This window comes from Ambystoma mexicanum, chromosome 11 (assembly GCF_040938575.1).
Source record: "Ambystoma mexicanum isolate Mex_15411 chromosome 11, UKY_AmexF1_1, whole genome shotgun sequence".
NCBI classification, from domain to species: Eukaryota; Metazoa; Chordata; class Amphibia; order Caudata; family Ambystomatidae; genus Ambystoma; species Ambystoma mexicanum.
The window spans coordinates 29,913,556-29,934,576 of NC_090934.1; the positions used below are offsets into that span (position 1 = coordinate 29,913,556).

The 21,021-nt window shown below is 48.6% G+C and overlaps 1 protein-coding gene across 4 annotated transcripts in view; it reads left to right on the top strand.

Annotated features, from left to right (window-relative positions):
- Positions 1-20,571, top strand: part of ZBTB8OS (zinc finger and BTB domain containing 8 opposite strand) — a 119,754-nt gene extending 99,183 nt beyond the window's left edge. For 3 of the 4 annotated variants that reach the window (XR_011279564.1, XM_069622464.1, XM_069622463.1), the window contains one exon: positions 1,822-3,835. Coding sequence is in view for 2 of the 4 variants with exons in the window: in XM_069622463.1 (XP_069478564.1) it covers positions 1,822-1,908 (87 nt within the window). In the remaining 2 variants the exon portion in view is untranslated. Of the gene's footprint in view, positions 1-1,821 lie in introns of all 4 variants that reach the window. The other variant, XM_069622462.1, reaches the window with a different exon arrangement.
- The last annotated feature ends 450 nt before the right edge of the window (positions 20,572-21,021 follow it).

The following is a 21,021-nucleotide window of genomic DNA, read 5'->3' on the forward strand; positions in this document are numbered from 1 at the left end:
TACCTGACCCTTGTATTGGGACATGTCAGGTAAACGGCTCTGGTGTTAGTCCGTTCTCTTGTGTGTCGTGCAAAAGTGTTTGTGTCAGAATAGTGGTTGTGGGGGGCAGTGGTTTTGAATGTCCTACATGGTAGGATGGGAAAAAGGTGTTGAAAGAAGGGGGATACCGTGTCTCACCCATCCGTCTCCCACACCCCGAGGACCCCCTGCCCCCCATCCAGGTTATCCTCCCTCACTTGTCCACCCCCAGGAACTGGATCAAATAGCAATGGCTGTGTCCTGGCCACCTGGATGACAGATCCCCTGGGGTTTAGCCAGGGAGACACCATCCGTTTCTCACACTTCGCCTACACCCTCCCATGCCATGGAGATACAACTCTGCCCTCAATTTGGGAGCTTGATACACCACAATTACCTCAGTGATGCCACTGACCTGAAGGAGTAAGGAATGGATGAGCCGTCTCAATGTCAAGATGCAGTCTCAAAGGGGAAAACTCCAGTGACGAGCGCTAATGAAAGATCAAAAATCCATTTAAATGCACAGGGATTCAACTATCTTTCCACCATGAGCTACAAGCAAACATTGATTAGTAAGAAATATTCTTTTGCACTACTTTGGGTCCTCATTTTTGAAAAAATGTTTATAAATAGAAAAATGTTTATAAATGAGATGAGACTGAGAATATTATTCAATCCTGGTTTTAATTTTGTTACTTCAAGGCGAAATGTTTGTCTAAAATACTAACCAATACGCCACAATGATGTTTTATGTGCCACAAAACGTATCATTATTTTTTTCCTTAAAATTGTACCTTTTTTTTTCTTTTTTCATTTCTTGTTCACAATAGCAATATATGCAACTTACCTCCTGAAGAACCACTAAATACAAAGTGGGGAAACACTTGTTGAGGGCTAAACATGTGAGAATTATTCTTTTGATTCTGTGAAGAGAACAGTTATTCTTAAACAACAAAAATCAAATAAATACTTTTTTTTGGAGCGCCTGTCAAACAGTGTTTGAATTTTTTCCTTGATGTTTTGCTAATGCTGCTCTTAGCCTAAATTTAAACGGGGGACTAGATAAACCTAGCTATGTTAAGGATGTGATAGTGAAGAAGTATGCCATGTTTTGTAGTAGTGAAACTGTTTGTTATAGAAAAATGGAACATAGTCATTGCACAAGCATTTATATAAACAGATGGACAAACCTAGTCTGAGAAGGGTGTCGACTTGAAGGAACTTTGTGGGCAACATGTACATATCATGCATGGTTCCTATTGCTGCCCCATCACCCAGTCAATGTCTAAATTGCAGTTTAATAAACAAATACTATTCCTCTGGATCAATCACTAGCTTGCAGACAATAGATTGTGTGTAAAATGAAAGAAATCAGCTGAAATACTATTACTGGTAAGTAACATTTTTCCATGTAGAGCAACACATTTCAGCGATAATCTATAGTATTGACAGAAGGTCTTAATTCAATGTTTGTTTTGAAAGACTCTGGGTAGCAGAGATGAATAGTAGTGCCCAGAGGGGTCCCGTCACTGTTTGCGGGAGTTGTAAGTTCATGTCGTTTATTGTACAGTGTTGCTTGTGTTGCCACATCTGACTAACATGAATAGCTTAATTTATTACTGTCCATGGGTGGTACAGGTTTCCTATAAAACTTAGCACTTCTCTTTATGTAAACAATATGTCTAACATATTTGGAAGCTCACACCATGTGCATCCTGTTTTGCTGATATTATTCCATGTCAGCATCATTGTTATTGTAGTGTTCTGGAGCACTGAGGTAACTCTACCTGTTCTGTCTTTTAGGGCACAGAGGTGAAGGCGATTACCTACTCAGCAATGCAAATCCATGAGGATGAGAAGCCAGAGGTGTTTGTTATCATCGATATCTAAAGTGGAGGCCCTGTGATGTGCGTGTTTTTGAAATCCTGTATCCCCCAACAAATCACTGTAGGGGACACTGTGACTGGTTTCCCAATATTTGTCATCTGCTTAATACCTGGGGGATACCAGCGCTGTGGAACTGGATGGGATTCTGCAAACTATCACATCAGTGGTTAGCGGGCCATTGTGTGAAAGGGACAGCACCCCCGCTCCAGAGAGAAGTTCTCTCTGACTTCTGTTTGGTAATCATGGACATTTATAGACTCTAAAAAGAATGGCTATGCAATCTGTCTACAACTCTGTAAACGATTTACACCGCAAAGAAAGGGGGCATGCAGTGCATATAAGAGCGGTGAGATGGAGGATAGAAATACACCATATGAGGTGGGGTAAGCTAGAGCAGGTAGGGTGCGCTTGGGGGACTGATGGAAAAGACATCCACCTTAGTTGTATTGCTGCAAATGGATGTTTTGGCACAACAATGAGGATCCTCGGTAGAGGCTGGTGGGACAGCTTCTCTCTGCATAGTTTTACAAGTTTCAGAATTTTACTTTGTTTGCACTCCCCCTTTCCTGATGTTATCCTTTGATACTTAACATATAGGCCTCCATATGACTGAACCTATTTAACTTTGTACTGAGCATTTCCTGATTTTGTTCTTTGGTGCTCACAAGACAGGCCTGCATATGACTGAATTCATAGGGCAGCGGGGTCCGAAACTACACATGCACACCTCCCAAGGTGTATGGCCACTGGAGCAAAGTAAGGTACAATCCCAGCACAGATAAGACCGATGGATTAGGGGAGGCCTGGCCTTGTCTAACAGTGGCTGTACTCTGGCAGAACATTTGCAACTGATGCAAAGGTTTTTCTCTACTCCCCTCCCAGGTCTTCAGGTTACCACCATCCAGAAATGTTGCCCGAGGCCTGCTTTTCCACACAAGGATGAACTTAAAACTGTCCTGGTGCCAGGCTCCCAAGATGACCTCGCTCGGCAATTACTTTGAAGAAGATTTAGGGCAATGATGTATTTTCTAAATGTTGGATGCCTTTCTTGGTGTTCAGGATAATCAGGAGACTAAGGGCCTCATTACACGGACGGCGGTAAGGGTTAACGGTCACCGTTAATGGCAACGGTGACCGTTAACCCTTACCGCCGTACTACGAGGTCCCTTTGCGGGTTGGTGCTCTAACGCCTGCTTTTTGCAGGTGTTAAAAACCAACCCGCTAAGGGACCTCGGAGCTAATTACGGCACCGCAAAATTGCGGTGCCGTAATTAGCGCCTTCCCCATTCCCATAGAGCCCTATGGGGCAGAAATGGGAATGGGGAAGGGCAATGGCGGAAGGGGGATTTACCGCCCCATCGACCTTGGAATGGGGCGGTAAATCCCCTTTCCGCCAAGGCGGTGCCGGTAATTTACCGGCATGGTCCAGGGTGCTAATAGCACCCTGGATCACCGCCTTCCGTGTAATGAGGCCCTAAGTCTTATGAGTTTAAGAGAAAGATGCAGCATTCTCATTAAGGTTTTATTGAGAGGCTGACATTCCTTTTATACGGGTATGAATAAAAAGGTAACAACAATAAGTGTTTGACTTCTCTTTGGCAAGAGGGTTAGAGGGGGACGGCACATTGAATGTTTGTCCTTTTTCTTCCAATTTAAAGAAAATGGCCTCCTAATGAAACATTCTGCAAATAATGTGTCATGCAATACTGGCGTCAGGGCAGACGAAAAAAGCAATTCTGTTGTCACACGCTTGCCTACGATGTTGCATCTGATGTTATGTTTAACATTTGGCCTCATTGGCCACTGACTATATAATTTTCTGTTAGTTCTATAGCTCACTGCTTGCCCCCACTGGAGCTGCTGCTGTATTATATGGTTTGGGGTTCAGTTTGTCCTTCATGCTCATTAAAAGTAGTCCATGTACTGCTCATTTTGGCCAAGTACATTTCTCTGTAACAGAAGCAGAGTATATTGTAAGAGTGCAGAAGTAAGGCTCGGACACAATGGGGGCATATTTTTGGCCAGAAACATTTATTGATCAAGAAAGGGTTGGAAAAATGCCTCTCTATCCCTAAAACTAAGAAGGGTTTCCCTACCTCAAAGAAAACTAGTGAAATTGTGAGGATGCCCAAAACTAAAAAGTCTGCACTGTCGTGTCTCACAAGCTTACCTCTGTCCCTAACACTAATAACTTAAATCAACTGTGCAAGGATGATCACTTCCCAAAGTAAAGTGTTTATTGTAGTTCCATCCAACAGAAAAGTTCCCAGTCATTCTGGTAATCAAAACTGATAAAATAAACAATGTCCACAAATTAAGAGTCCAAGGCTAGGGTTGTGCTAGGGAAGTAGACTCATTCTTGGTCTACTTTCCTTCCTTTTGGGCCCCTCAGCTCTGTACTTTCTTAGGCAAATGTGACTGGGTTCACACCAATATACACTTCCCTGCCAAGCGTAGGATTCCTCTAACCCCCCCCCCCCCTCCCCCCTCCCTCGCCATCCCTCTAACCACTCCTCTCTCCTGGAGTGAGCACTCCCAGTTTTCCTCCCATCTCTCTCTCTCTCTACCCCTCAGGCCAAGCCAACCCCAACACTGCCACCTACCTTCTCAGTCATCCGACCCATGAAGCGTGTGTCAGTTAAGGTTTTCACTGCCACTTTCTCTCCCCTCCTTCTCTGGTTGACTCACATCCTGACACAGCCCTTTCCATGCTCTACTCTTCTATCTATGATACTCTTGATGTCCTTGCCCCTATCATGAGGATCTGTTTGAAGCCCAAAGCCAAGTGCAACTCTTGGTACGACTCCGACCTAGCTACCCTTAAACGTGAGTGTAAGATGGCTGAGAGGAAATGGCGGGCCTCTTGTACATCCTCTGACAAACTGACCTGCCGCCTGCTCCAAAGGTAATACCGGCTCCTTGTACGAACTAAGAAGAGAGAGCCCGCGTCTCTGCAGCATCTAATAACTCGGCCAAACTCTTTTTAAAATCTGCAAGGAGTTGGCCCACCCTGCTGCAGTCTCAACCTCACCTGTCACCGGCCAGGCTCTTTGCACGGCCCTTGGCTCTCATTTCATCTCTAAAACCCAGGACATCCTGTCCACCCTCTCCTCCTCTTCCCCCTTCTCTCTCCGCTACCTCTGGTCCTCCTGCAGCTGCCCCCCTCCCTCTTCCTTTCCTCTGTTCTCCCATGATGAAATTTCCAGACAAGTCTGATCTATGAAAGTCTCGTCAAAACAGGTTCTTCCCTGTTCGTCCGAAACCGTCAAGGACCACATTGATACCCTTGCTCCTGCTCTGGCCGACTTCTGCAACCTCTCATTTGCTTCTGGACCCTTCTCCTCCCCTCTGAAGCACTTTCTTGTGCACCCTCTTCTCAAGAAACCCACAGCCGACTCCCTAATGCCCGGCTAACTATCACCCGATCTCCATCACTCCTTTCCTGGGCAAAATCCTGGAAAAGCTGGCCATCTCCCAGCTTAATCTTTGAACCGATTCTGCTGGTTGTCTCCATGACCATCAGTCTGGCTTCAGAGCTGGCAGGGGCACATAAACTGCTCTCCTGAACATCCATGAAGACCTGCTCTTCAGCCTCGACTCTTATATTATAGGCATTTTTGTAAGTGCTCGTTCGACCGGAGGCATCTTGGTGCTGAGGAGGGAGGGATATGCTGCCAGGAATTAGTTCGAAAAGCAGAGTTTTAAGTCTCCGGCGGAAAACAAGGTGATCAGTAGTATCACGCATGGAGAGGGGTAGAGCATTCCAGACTTGAGCGGCGGCCACCGAAAAGGCATGACCTCCCTTGCGGGACAGTTTAAAGCGAGGTACGGCAACCCGCTGGGCAGTTTGGGAGCGTAGAGTGCGAGCAGGAAGATAAGGGGTGAACTTAACTTGCAAATATTCCGCTCCCACACCATAGAAGGCCTGATGGACAATACACAAGGATTTAAACAAGATCCACTGGGCGACAGAGAGCCAGTGTAATTGTCTCAGCTAGGGTGGGAAAATGATGGATCTCGCAGCGGCATTTTGGAGTAGCTGCAGACCTCTAGTAAGGTAGCCGGGTTGCGCCAAATATAGTGAATTACAGTAATCTAGTACACTGAGAATTAGGGATCCCACCACCAGAGCCTGGCAGGCTACTGGAATAAATGGAAGAACCTTCCGAAGCACCCAGAGTTTTAAGTGGCCAGATTTGTAGACTGCGCCAGCCTGCTCATCCATGGTCAGAGTAGCAGAAAAACGAACTCCCAGGTTCCGGACTGGTGAAACAGGTATGGGGAGAGACCCCAGTGATGACGGCCAGAAGTCGGGTGTCCAGTACAACTGAGGAGTAGAGGTCCCTACAACCAGGACCTCAGTCTTGCTACCATCCAGCTTAAGCCAGTTCCGAGTCATCCAGGTTCCAAGTTCCTCCAGGCATTTTTTAGCCTACTAGCTGTATCAGATTTTGTCAGGTCCAAACGGACCAGAATCTGGGTATCGTCAGCGTATGAGTAAAAACGAAACCCATGAGATTGGATGAGGAGCAGGAGATATCTTATGTAGATGTTGAATAGAATGGTGGACAATGCCGAGCCCTGAGGGACCCAACAACAGAGGGGGGCAGGCATCGAACAGAAGGGGGGAAGAGAAACTGACTGAGAACGATCTGTAAGAAAAGCTCTAAACCAATCAAGGACTTGGCCGGAAATATCAGCCTCCATAAGAAGAGAAATAAGGAGAGGGTGGTTGACGGTGTCGAAAGCAGCCGACAGATCTAATAGCAGGACTGCTCCGCCACCGCCCTGGTCAACCAGGCGCAGAAGATCATCACTGAATTAAGAACAGGTTCAGTGCCTCTGCCCGGCCGGAAACCAGATTGAAATGAGGGGTGAGATACCAGGGCTTCTAAGACCTTCATTAGGAAGGGAAGAAGTGAAATAGGGTGGTACTTAGCCATCACTTCAGGGTCCAGAGAGGGCTTTTTCAGCAAGGGAATCGCCAACGCATGCTTAAGTGTACCCGGAATGGTTCCAGTAGAGAAGGAGATGTTAACTGCTGACTCTAACATCCCATCTGTCCTCGTCCTACTCGATCTCTCTTCTGCCTTTGACACGGTCAACCATGCCATCCTGCTCAACCGTCTCCATGATATCCTGGGTATCACCGATCAGGCCCTGGCCTCGCTGACCTCTTTCCTCTCTGATCAGCCCTCCCATGTCCAACTTGGGTCCTCCATTCCTCTATTTCACTCTCTACATGTGGTGTTCCCCAGGAGTCAAACCTCTCTCCCTGGCTCTTCAACCAATACCTGGCACCTCTCGCACACCACATTGCTGCTCTTTTTAAGCTTCCCTCTGCCACATCCTCTCCTTCTCTCATCTCTGACTGTCTGTCTGCTATCCAGGAGTGGTGTGCCGCCATTGATCTCTGCCTTAATGCCAGTAAAACGGGAGATTCTCCTCATAGGCACACCTGCACCCTCCTTTCCTGTCACTCTCTGGTCTGCCTCCCTTGGCCCTCTTCTTGCTCCAACCTGTGAGGCTAAGAACCTCGGGGTCATCTTCAACTCCACACACTCCTTTTCTCCTCACATCTCTGACATCGCTGAAGAAGTCAAACTACCAACTGCACCTCCTCAGAGGTATTCTTCCTTTCCCCAAGAGCTCTGGTTCTCTCTAGGCTGGACTCCTGCAACAGCCTCTTTCTAAATCTGCCTGCTTCTACTCTCCGCCCTCTGCAACTCATCCACAACAGGACTGTGAGAATTGTCCTTGGCCCCAAGCCCAGGGATAGTATCTTTCCAGCCCTGAATTCTCTTCATTGGTTCCCAGTGGCTGCAAGGATAAAATTCAAGACCCTTTGCATTGTCCACAAGGCTTTCTGGGGCCTCGGTCGACAATACCTTCAACTCTCACTCCTTAAATACCTTCCTACTCAAGCTCTTCGCTCCTCCACCTCCAACTCCCTCAGGGTCATTTGCTTCTCCAAGCAACGAGTTGGGGGTAGGTCTCTTTCCTCGGCTGGGGCCTCCCTCTGGAACAGCCTCCCGGCCTCTCTGAAACTTGAGCAGAACTCTTTGGTTCCGGAAGCACCTCAAGACCTTCCTCTCTACTTCTGCCTTCGCTCTTCCTCCGTCCTGCTGACCTGTATGCCTCGGCACCGGGTACCTGGTTACCCTTGCATTTTAGTGCCCAGGTCCCTGGCAACCCAGCCGCACACCCGCACTGGCTCCTGGCAACCCTGCACTTGCGTCTGTATCTGCAACCCTACAGTCCCCTTACCTGCACTTATTAGACACCCCTTGTCTGCGCTTTAACCTTGCACTTTAACCAGTCGGCTACACTACCTGTTGTCTTAATCCCGTGTTCAGCACTTCAACTCTCCCCTTCCCCTGCACTTTCCCCCTTCCCTCTCACCTGCACTTGTGCGTTCTCAATGTCACTGGGCCTAGTAAGATCGTTGTTTTGTTCTCCCTTGTTCCCCTCCCTTACCTCGTCACGCTCTGAAACACTTGTGTAGGAGCGTTATACAAATAAAATAAAATATAATATATCAATTCGTCTTTTTTGAGGATTCTTGACCCACTTATTCTCAAACTCTCATTAATTAGTCCTAGTGGGTTCCAAACTCTCATTAATTAGTCCTTGTGGGTGCAGGCCCCAGACTCGCAATATTCTGAACGGCTTGGTTTACTCTCCTGACAAGGAACTGTCCTCTCATGGACTCTCTCTCTTTCTCTCACAGGGTCCCAGACCCTCTTATTCTTAGTTACTTTAGGTTTTTGTCTCTCATATTGGGGCAGGTCCCAGACTCGCAATGTAGCGCTGTATCCGCTTGATTTACTCCTCCGTCAAGCATACAAAACTCTTCCTTGTTTGTTCCTTTTACAGTCAGGGTCCCAGACCCTCTTATTCTCGGCTTCTCATATGGGTGCGGGTCCCAGACTCGCAATTCATTATCGTATCTGCTTGGTTCACTCTCCTGCCAAACATACAATTCCTGTTTCTCTATCTTGGTTATTCTCAGGGTCCCAGACACTTTGACTTCCATATGGGTGCAGGTCCCAGACTTGCAATCTCTCCTCAGGGTCCCAGACACTCTTTTTCTAGCTTCTGTTTTCACCATCTTGCTTCCTCTGACCTCTAGCACCTCTTGGGTAACCCGCGTACCTGTTTGTCTCTTCCGTGCAGGTACCAGCGTTTCCCAAGCAGCTGCGTCACTGCTTGAGGCTCTGGTAGCATTCGGGTAACCGGCGGGGTCTGCAGCTGCTCTGCAGACATTTGACTCTTCGCAGCTGCGGGTCCTCTCTCCAAGGGTGCCAGGGCCTGGGGTGTCTAGAGGTACGATTGGCAGCAGACGGAGTAGTTCTTGCATCCTTGACCACGCTCACTCTTGTTCTCTAGAGTGATCCCCAGACTCCTGGTCATCATCTTCTTTCGAGTACTTGAAATAGAGCCATATGTAGCATACCATGTATTCTCTGGCGTTTTAGTCCTGTCATATTAGGTTGACTAATTTGACAATGGAACACATTGGTGCCATCTAAAGGGGGGGATGTGACATTGGAGAAGGGGTTGGGTGTATTGAAGTGGGGGTATTCCGCGTTCTCTGAGAATGGTTGTCTCCAGTCCCATAAGGTGCTCCCTTCCCCATGTGATCCTTTCTGTGTGCTCCACCCCCAGGGGGACTATTGTACTGTGGACTCAGTGCCCTGGCGCACCTGGGAAAGGTATTCCCACCACCCCCCTTCCACCTCCCCCCAGGGGAGAAGGGAGGACATCCTCCGATTCGTCAATATCCAATGTCGATACACTTGGTTGACTTGTAGTGATGCAGTGTCATTATGTGGGGATTCTCATGGCAGTGTGGAAGTAACGTAACCTTGTGATAGTGTAGAGGTGTGGTCTGATATTGGTGAAGAATTGGGCTGGTAAAAGAATGGGAAGGTTCCCAAGTTCCTGGCCTGCTTATGTGTCAAGAACCAAAACAGGAACTCTCCCCCGAACCACAGAATCCAAATAGATTTGACCCTACCACCAAAGGAAGTTGGCAAAGGCGCCTGATGTCTGGAATAGCAGGTAGCCACGTGGCAGCCAATGGGGGAAGAGGGATTAGGGAGAGGTTGTGGATAGGAAAGAGAAAATGAAGAAAACCGGAAAGAGGTAAAGGGTAAACATGATTGGATAGGTTTGGGGGAAATAGAGAAAAAAGACACACATGCACCAATAATCCTGCCCTGCTCCTACCACCTGACCTGTCTGGCTCCTAAACCCTAAACCGTAACCTGGACACTCTTACATCGGCCTACAACCATCATACGATGACAGTGAACGCATAGCATGAAGCATAATGAAACATGGAAAGCACATATTGACACTGAAACAAGCAGCATGGCACGCACAAGCGTTTTCCCTATAAGAAGAAACAAACACATTGCCCATTGGGCAAGCGAAACAAATGTCAAACAACATTTATGGGTTAAACATAAAAGTAACCTAGTTGTCTCTTAACCCAATTCTCCTATAAGGGTTGTGTGTTCATGCTCTCACACACATCCCAGCTCCTACAAGCATTCTGCTTCTTTCCGCAGATTCATAACGTCCCCATAACGTTAACACACATAATGCTTTGTAAGCACAAGTTCCCAAAAAGGCCCCTTCGTCGAAGAGCAATCCCAATTTTCAGGCTTAAGCCTTCACCGAAGATTTGTGCCCACATGCGTTGCCTGCACGTACAGTTTACATATGCAAACAAACAATAAACATCATGCAGCTACTTAGCTGAATGTCTGGGAGCCCACGGGATTACCCGGACCTGAAGATAAGAGGCGAAGAACAATCTGGGCGCCTCCTGTTCACCGCTGTGACTCAGGCTGCATGCAGACCAGCGTTCCTCCGACGTCTCAGCCCCTCACAGATACCTCAGAAAATGCTGCTGTGGCCGCCCTGCCGAACATTCCAATAATCTGCACCTGAACACGGGCGGCCGGTGTGTAAAATAGTCCAGCCCTAGTTACAAACAGCTGGATGAACGTGCGAATCATGGAACTACCAACCTTCCCTCTGCTACTGGTAAATGTAGTTTGTCCTAACTTCTTGTGCAATCCTAGCGTTCTCCATGCTCCACACGTCTCTTTCTGCCCCAACCCCTAATCCTGACACTATGGCTGCTGGAAAGGGGATGCAGTTTGTGATATTGTAAAGGCAGCCCCCCTGACAATTGGACAAGTAACAACAATCCTCTAGGGGTAAAAGGCTTGGTGCACCTCTTGCAAGGATAACGTTTTATTTCTTTTTACAGAAAGAAAAAACACAACGGGCATTCAATCCCGACTGCCACAGAGCGCACTCTTTAGTTCAAAGCAAGCAACACCTTATAATGGGCACAGTTACTGTGACGCAAACAGTATATGGTGCTCATTCCCCACCCTCATTGGCCATCCTCTATGTACATACCACCCACACCCTATGATAAATGAAAAGATTGGTTCCCGTTGCTCTATGCCAGTCCCCTTTGACCTTGCTGCCTGGGGGTCCTAGAGACATAACTGGCGGCCCATGTAAGAATGTTTCTATCTTTCTGGACACCTCACGTGATGTGCACATGGTAATTGGCAGCTCAGTGGATACTCTTGAGGTCTGATTAGCCCTCTGAAATGAGAGATGCTTCTTCTGAGCCCAGACACAGAGGTGCCCCTGCCATACCTCGCCGGCACCGACCTTGATTTGTTGGCACCACTCTGTGCACCTCGTAGTAAAAAACCCTGGGCATTGGGTTTGTTGGCTCTCCCCTAGGCAGCTGTCCCTCCTTAGAGCTTCACCTGGATCTCTTTAGGTCCACAATAATCAATCTGGTTGAGGGTGATTTAGGAATTCTAATGGTGGATTTTTGGCCGTTCAAATGGGAAATCGGTCTAATGGGGCGCTAGCACCCTAAATCGAAGAGGGGCAGTTTGGGCACTCAAGACCTCTGCTCAAACTCACATGGAATTATCCTTCACAAGGAAGGCAGCCTGCCCTTATCTTGGCCAGGCACATTCTATTCTGATTTCACAGGCCTGAAACACGGGACTGGGGGTTACCTTTTTATGTGGGTTATTCTGTGTGGTACCAAATTATATTAACATATTCATACACACTCTATAGCCACGTTTCCCTATAATGCATATTTCTGCGCCACACACTACCCCTGCTTCGCCAATTGCGCAATCCCTCCCCCTCTCTGCTATCTCACATCTCTGCTTCTTTGTGTTTTTAATATATTTACCTCAATCTAAATTGCTTTGGGGTAGGGGAGCTGACCATGCATCCCAACATTCCCCCCTTTAGTTAATCCTACATTAACTCTGCTACTTCTTGGGCTCTCCACATTCCTTCTTTAGGCACCCATACTTTGCACACAACACGCACGCTTTCACCTGCTTGAGCATATTGTTCTAGGGTACAAGTGAGATAGATACACCCCCCTATCACCTGATAGGTCAAGGTCAACCCAGTGTTCCGTTTAGTTCTGTGGGTCCAAGGGGGGTGTAGTTACTATCCCTGTGGGGTCTATGGGTCTCTCGATCCTAACCATATGAGGTTTCTTTGGGTCTTCTATTTGAGCATGCCCAGCTTTTGTACCACGAGGTGTACCACAAGCCCCGATCGAAAGCATCATCATCGCACTATTCGGGAGGGTCTTTACGCAGCATTGAAGAATCATTTGGCATGTATAGAACATCACCAACAGGAGTACTGCAATGGGGACCAGTATCTTCATCACTGCTCCGAGCCATGAGGGTGCACACAAGAACATCGTATTGCACCAGTCTTCAGCTTCAATTCCTTCCTCAGTTTCTATGCCTGTCTTAAGAATATGTAGGGCCCCTATGATATGTGACGGGACCCATTCCCTGCATCGTTTGGGGGGGAATGTGTGGGCAACAAGACAGACTAATTCTTTTGCATACCCCCCTTTCCATAGGCATCAACAGGCCTAACAGGACTTTTGGAGAGTCATCAATCTGATGGCACTCATTTCGCTCTTGATTGCGTTCGGTCCTTGTACAGTATCGTTTACCAACTGGATCATCTTCACACTTTATTATCTGGAGCTATTTCGAATTAGCTGCAGCCTGGATGCCTAGTAACAATGGAGATGAGAAGAAAACTTCTGTTCTCCAGCATGGGGTCTGGCATGGATTCACATGCTCATGAATATTCCCCGTCGTTAGGCTGGGAATCCTCAGTAAAGAAAAAATCAGTATCAGTTTCGTTTCTGATCTGTCTTTCTTAGTAGTAACCAATCACTGATCTCTGGGTCATACTGCCTCCAACCAATGACTGCCCTCTCCCTAAGCCCCGCCTCTGGCAGCCATCCTCAGACTTTTACTGCACGCTCAAGTGTTGGGAGTCCTCGTGTTTAGATCTCGATTTTTTTTACTGCGTTTTCACGTTTTTTCAGGAGACTGTCATTTTTTCGGTTTAATCGAGCATCAAGCTCCACCATTTCTACTTCTGATAATGGGGACCCGTTTCGGAATTCTCTACGCCCCTCAAGGGTGAAGTTTCCGTCGAGTTTATACTTCTTGGAAGATTCTGGAAGATCTGCGGCCTACCTCAACGGACATGGCCCAGGATAAGGGAAGCTCGACGCCAGGATCCAAGCTGTTCAGGTGCTGCCCTGGATGCGGATTACAGAACGTTTTCAAGGAGGATGATCATTCGCGATGTCTCTACTGCCTCCACGAGGACAAGACGCACGTGGAGAAAGACTGTGCGTTCTGCAAGAACCTTTCGGAACGGACCAAACAAGATCGTATTTCCCGCCTCGCCGCCTGGCTGGAGAAGGGCACAGCAGGTGAGAAGGCGAAGAAGAAGTCTGAGCGGGCTTCTAAGTCCTGTGAGGGCGCCCTGGCGACTGGGGCCCAACAGAAGGCCAAGCACCGAGAGTCCACGGGCACCGGGATCGCCGAAAGGTCGGGCTCTTCGGTTGCCAAGCAGGGCGCTACTTCCCCGGCACGTTCGACCACGAGCCAGCGCTCTGGTTCGGGGAAGAGGAAGTCCGAGAAACCGGTTAGGCCGCTGGAGCGTACCTGGTCGATCTCGAAGGGGGAGCGAGGCGCTGTCCCTCCCCCCAAGGCGAAGGCCCAGGACGCACCTAAGGTGGTGAGGGCTTTGATCCACCCGGCAAAGGCCTCTACCGAAGTGGTCGCTGCAACCCTGGCGAAGCCGGCAGAGACTACGCCTGTGGAAACGCTCGCCGGGCCCAGAGTATCCCTGCCACCACGGAGGGATTCCTCTTTCCAGCCCATCGCTAAGACCCCCGTGAAGCCCCTGGCTGAAAAAGAGGGGGGGGGGGCGGTGGACATTACAGACTCGGAATCAGCCTCCGAGGAGGAACTGGTGGAAACCGAGAAGGGTCTCAATGAAAGGTCCATAGGCCTCAACGAGAGGTCCATAGGCCTCAACGAGAGGTTAGAGAAGGTTCGATCCCAGGGGGCGGGGTTCGAGAAGGTTCGATCCCAGGGGGCGGTCCCTGCTGACGTGATCAAAGATAGCGACGACGATGATGAACAGGGCCCGGTGGAACGGCCACCCCGTCAGTCGCAGCCATTGCCCGAGCCCCAAGATAGCTCGGCGGCCTTTTTGTTGGCAATCCAATCCTTATGCACCGAGATAAGGACGAGATTACCACGGACCCCGACGGAGGATCCAGAACCGGGCCCGTCGGGAAGCCCTCCTAACAAGAGGAGGAGAGTCCACCCCGCTCTGCCCTTCGTGCCTGCGAGACAGGTGGACCACTCATCCCCCTCGCCGGACCCGAGAGAGGATACGGCGACGGACACAGCGACAGGGACGGACGATGACTGTGGCGATGACACAGCAGACATCCCGTCAAAACCACCCCTGCGGGCGTCACCAGCCGACGAAATTGGCTCTTTCCACGCCATGATAACCAGGGCATCCGATCTCTTCCAGCTCTGCCCCGAAGAACAGAAAAAGGAGGGGTTTCTGTACCAAAGACGAGAGGCCAAGAGGAAGACAGTCCTCGCGGTGCCTTTACTCGACGACATTTGGGAGGAGGGACTTGCTGTCCTCAAAAACCCTTCCACGACACCAGCCAAGAGGGACAGGTACGAGAAGAAGTACCAAGTCCCCGATGCCGCCCCCTTGTGCCTCAGGGCCCAGCCCACGCCGGACTCAGTCGTCTCGGCTGCGGCTAAGAAGAAGGCAGCGGGTGCGGCGGCTTCAACTTCCACCTCCCCACCGGACAGCGAAGGCAAGAAGTTGGACTCTATGGGACGACGAGTCATCTCGTCGGCGGCGACGACGATTAAGGCGGCCAATGCCTTAGCGATCGTGGCCCGCTACGACAGGGAGCTCTGGTTCACGATAGCTCCCCTGCTAAACTTCCTGCCTGATGACAAAAGGGCAGAGGCCCTAGAAATTCTGCAGGAAGGCGAGGTGGCGTCAGATCACGCCATAACGGCGGCAACGGACATTGCCGATACCGGATTTCGCCAACTGGGCAACGGAGTTTGCCTCCGACGACGAGGATGGCTCAAGGCGACAGACTTTCGCCAGGACGTCCAGACCAGGGTGTTGGACATGGCGTTCGACGGCAACAACCTTTTTGGTAAGGCGGTGGATGAGTCCCTACAGGCCATCAAGACTGACTCGGAGACGGCCCGGGCCCTGGGGGTACTTCCGGCCGCCCTTTCGGAGCTCCGGAGGCAGACAGGGTGCCTCCAAAGGATCCAGCGCTGGTTCCTCCACTTACCGCCAGGCGGCCCGCTCCTCTTCCCAGGAGGCCTACAGAGGTTGCGGCAAGCAAGGGGGTTCCCGCCGCCGTTGCCAAGGAGGCCAAGACGGCAAGGCCGCCTCCAAGCAAGACTGACCCGTCGGGGTTGTCGGGCCCCCACCGATAAAAACGGGTCAACCACACTGTTTAGCACTGCGGTTTTTGGGTTGTGGGGATAGCTGAGGGTGTTAGGTACCAGTGGGAGTTGAAGTTTCTATCTTAAAAACTGAGGGAGTTATAGAGGTTTTAGTGAGAGGTGTTTTTCGAAAATAAAGACACAGAACTTCAGTTTAAAACCAGAAAATGTGGGTTATGCTTTTACTCATGACTAGAGCATTCAGGCTAGACAACCAGGTTGGACCGCAGTAAGCTCTGAGACTGATTCATGACTTCAGTAACAGATCCCCAGCACCTTCCCCGACGGAACCAGTCCACACACTCGAAATGGGATTTATGGATAAGAGCTACACAAATGATATGATATGATATTTATAACGTGCCTATACACAAGTGTTTCAAGGCGCGACGAGGCAGGGGAGGGTAAACAGTGGAAAGACAGACAAACGATCCTACTAGGCCAAGTGTCATTCAGATCGCGCAAGTGCAAGGGTAGGGAGAGAGGGAAAAGTGCCTGGGGTAAGGGAGAGGGGGAAGTGCAGTACATGTACATATATAAATGCAAAATAACATAACATAGCATAACATGGGATGGAGGAATAAATACAATGGTAAAGCGGCCTGATGGTGGCAAGTGCAGAGTAGAGCAGACAACTGCTGGTGGGGGGGGACTGTAGGGATACAGAAAAACAGTCCCGAAAGTGCAGGGGTTTCCAGGGAGGCAGGGCAGGATTGCAAAGGGTGGGACCTGGCCCCAAGGTCAGAAGGGTGTCCAGGTAACCAGTGCAGATTCGGCCGGGAATTTCAGCAGGGGAGATAGGCAAAGAAAGCAGAAGCAAAGAGGAAGGTTTTGAGGTGTTTCCGGAAACGGAGATGGTTCTCCTCAAGTTTCAGGGAGGCAGGAAGGCTGTTCCAGAGGGAGGCCCCTGCCAAAGAGAGAGATCGACCACCAACTCGTTGCTTGGAGAAGAGGCTGACCCTGAGGGAGTTGGAGGCAGATGAGCGAAGGAAGGTATTTAGGAAGAGAGAGTTGAAGGTAATACGGCCCTAGGCCCCAGAAGGCCTTGTGGATAATGCAGAGGGTTTTGAACTTAATCCTTGCAGCCACTGGGAGCCAGTGCAGAGATTTCAGTCCTGGAGAGATACGATCCCAGAGCTCGAGGCCAAGGACAAGTCTCGCAGTCCTGTTTTGGATACGTTGCGGAGAGTAGAGGCAGGCAGGTTTAGATAGAGGCTGTTGCAGTAGTCCAGTTTAGAGAGAACCAGGGCTCTGGAGACGGTGAGCTTCTGGGGGAAGGAGAGGAGAGGAAGAATACCTCTGAGGAGGTGCAGCTGGTAGTGTGACTTCTTAGAGACATCAGAGATGTGAGGAGAGAAGGAGAGTGTGGAGTCGAAGATGACCCCAAGGTTTTTAGCCTTGGAGGTCGGAGCAGGAAGAGGGCCAAGAGAGGCCGGCCAGAGAGCTGCAGGGAAGGAGGGAGAGGGTGTGCCGATGAGTAGAATCTCGGTCTTACTGGCATTAAGGCAGAGGTCATTGGCGGCACACCACTCCTGGATAGCAGACAGACAGTCAGCGATGAGGAAAGGAGAGGAGGAGGCCAAGGGTAGCCTGAAAATGAGCTGGGTATCATCTGCATAGCACTGTAAGTTGGGGCAGAGAGCGTCAATGCTGTGGGCAAGGAGTGCCAGGTATTGGTTGAACAGCCAAGGAGAGGTTGGACCCCAGGGGGACACCACAGGTAGAGAAAACGATATCTGAGAAGAATGACCCAAGTTGGACCTGGGAGGGTCGGTCGGAGAGGAAAGAAGTCAAATAAAAATGACTATGAAAATGACGCCTTAGCAAACAGACAGAATGAGATAGCACTAAGGATTTGGACACTGTTACTGGTTATGAAGTAGGGATAGTTCAGAGATTAGGGTGAAACAAATAATGCAAGGTATACAATAGTTCTCTAACCTCCCATTAATACTCACAATCCACTGGGATTTAAGATTATAGGCCCGTCAAGATTCTGGTCAATGGATCGGGTCTAACAGGGAAAGACAGCACATCAGGTGCGGGACTGGGTCAGCTAGGCCGGTCACCGGAACTGCACGGGATCTGCCCTTCTTGTTTCTGGATATTTCAATTCAGCAGGATTGCGAGTTCATCAGGCAAACATTTATGGTAGCAAGCCAGATAGTTTCAGGATGCTTCCCTGCACCGCAGCACTCCACTGGGTTGTAAGGATTAGTTTAAGGATTAATTGAGGATAGAGACCTAGCTGAAAATAGTTCAGCTACTGCTTGGCCTGGTCCTTGGCATCTGGATCTGGAAGGATGTTAAAGGCTGGATGTTGAATGCTGGATCAGAGTGCTTTGCCGGAATCAGAAGAGAGAGTCCTATGTGTTGTCAGATGTCTCTATTTATCCTGTCAAAATGACATCACAAACTGGGTGTATGGGCCAGCTTAACTAAACTCGCCCCTGTGGACCGGGATTGGATCAAAGCCTCATCTCCGCCTTGCACCCCAGTGATTGGATCAAGGACAGATGATGTCATATTTATGGCTTGGTTTTTACAATCCTTAGAAACCTTCCCTAGCCACTAGTATCAAAATCGAATTTTGTCCTAAATACATATTTATACATTTGTAACCTCTATGACAAACACATACAAGGGTTACATATTTTTTGGAGTATCTGTTCATCAAAATCCTGCAGCTGTGAGATCTTGTTTTGCCGTTTTGCAGCATTTTGTCCATTTCGCCATGAATACATTTTCCAACCAAACCTTTCCCAAATTTCCACAAATATGTGTGTTTGCCATAGGAATGTGTGTGCAAAGTGTAACAATTCTAGCATTAATACAGTTCCCATAAAACCACATATATTGCCATTCCTGTTCCGAATATGCTACACAGTTCCACCACTTTTTGAAATGTAGGGCCAAAAATTAAACTAACAAATCTGCCCTTGTTATATTTTTCACCACTTCGAATAGCGAGTTATAAGTCTCTAAAAATTGTTCATTACATGTTCTTAGCAGCAAATGTTCCGCCTTTTGTCTGTCTCTGTAGCCCAAGGTGTAGCCCCCTCCTTTGGGATCTCCTTCTGCAATCCAAGTTTACGACCTCTTCACGCGCCCATTTCCTGGCCTGGAGAATCTGCCATTGTTCAGTCCCTGGCTGCAGACAAAAGTCCGTCCTACCCCACAATTATCATATGTCAGTGAGTATCTGCTGAGAGGAATGCCCTCCCCTTGGGTGGAAAAACCTGTTTTTCAACTTTTGACAGGCCCAGCAAGCCTAATTTATTCTTAATTTCTTGACTTAAAATCCAGCAGAAAACTAACTTGTTGCATCAAATGACATAGATGAATTACTTTTTTAGATTTAAACCTGTAGGATTAAAAACAACTGAAATCTGTGTTCCTTTCAGCAACAGTCCTTTTATATTTGCTAATCTGGCAGACCTTTTAGATAACTTTAAAGTTTAATTAGGAGCCCATTTGACAGGGGCTCAGTGTGGCTGCACACAGATTTTTGACAGCAACTGTCATTCACAGGCAATCCAGTTTTGCTGAGAAAATGTTTTGCTCTTTACATTTCAGGACTTTGTACATTCACAGTGCTTCATTAGATTAAATGAATTTTAGCGCAATGCAAGATTATGAGTGTTGGAAAGTGTTTGGTACTGGCATTTTTGAAGTTTCAGCAGCAAAGTAAATGTAATTTACAGGCGAATTTTGGAGTTTCACTTGCAAAGTGAAGCTTCTCCCTCTGCACTCTATTTACTTGTCACGGAGCTCACTGGCACATTTTCTGCAGCGTGTGTTCTATTCCACCGCACATGCACCATGGGTGGCAGGTTGTGTAGTCATCTTTTTGTGTATTGGAAAACACGATTTTGGAGGTTTTTGGCGCGCACAAAGATTTTGCCGCCATTTTACTGTTTCTTGCACCATAGATAGCAGAGTGATGCCGCATAGTATAGCAAAGTGGGTCATTACATCCCACAAATCCCCCCACAGACTTCGTTTTGACTTCCAGTCGAGGGGGAGTCGGGCGAGTGGGATGTTCTTGTCTGTCCATGTTGATGGTTGAGCTAATACATGGCGCTGGTGTGCAGTGCATTCTTGGGGCACTATTTATCCATGCCTCAGTGGAAAGCTACACTTGCTTTGCGAAACATGTTTTCGACGTTATTCGCTGATGGGCTTGGAATGCAGGCCTTCTCAGCCAAGGACACGGCGCTGGGAAAGCTAAGATCCGCAGGTGCCGGATGGTACCTGATAGCGAAGTTTGTTTTGGTTTGCTATGCCTGCGCCAAGGTTTTGAGATGAGTTATGGAATTTTTTCCCGGGGCGTTTAGGAGAGAGAAGCGCTTTGCTCCTTGAGGTTACTGTCGGTTGACCCAGCTGGCAACCAACGGTCGCCTATTAATGCACAAGCGCATTGCCAGAAGGTTCGAGAAGTTGCCACCCCTTGTTGAGGAGGGCATATATGCGGAAACCCTCAACGGTCAGACGGGATAAGCACAAATACCTCAGTCGGAGGGGGGACGCTTCGGTCCGACACTCCTGTGGGCTGTAGTGCTCTCGGCCTGGCTGTTATCGGGGTCTTTCAGCCGCTTCTGGCGAGATGAAGTTTCATTAAGTTACGCCCATGGTGATGTATTCTTTCTTTGACTTCTTTATGTTTTCTGTGATCTATGTCCATGTTAGTTGTATGAGTTATTTCTATGTACCTGTAAGCTTTGAATAAATAGCCGTAAAGAGCTGATTATCTTCTGAAGTGTGCGTGGCTGTGAATTATTGTGTCTGTTTTTGGGTTGAGGTATTTGTTCTATAATTACATTGGTGATTTATGGTAGTTCCGTGCACTTTTCAGAGAGGAGAGCAATATATTTTGGCGACGAGGATGGGATATTTGTGATGAATTGCTCCAAATATTAAAGAATCTGTTTGAACGTAGATAGGCGCTGTAAGCAGAGTTATTTGTGATGAAGTGTTCCAAATCTGTTTGAACGAGCGAAAGGTTGTTTTCATTGGGCAGTGAGTGTTGAACTGTGTTAAGCTGTTTTGTTTTTTTCCGTTTCCCTTGCTGTGACATGATGATTGTGTGAGAGAATGCAGAGCAGGCTGTCGCCTTTCCTTGGTCTTCTCACTGCAGCTCTGAGACAGCCAATAGACAGCACCTTTGTGTTGGCCTGCCGCGGCCGATAGCATGTGTGGTTGAGATCTT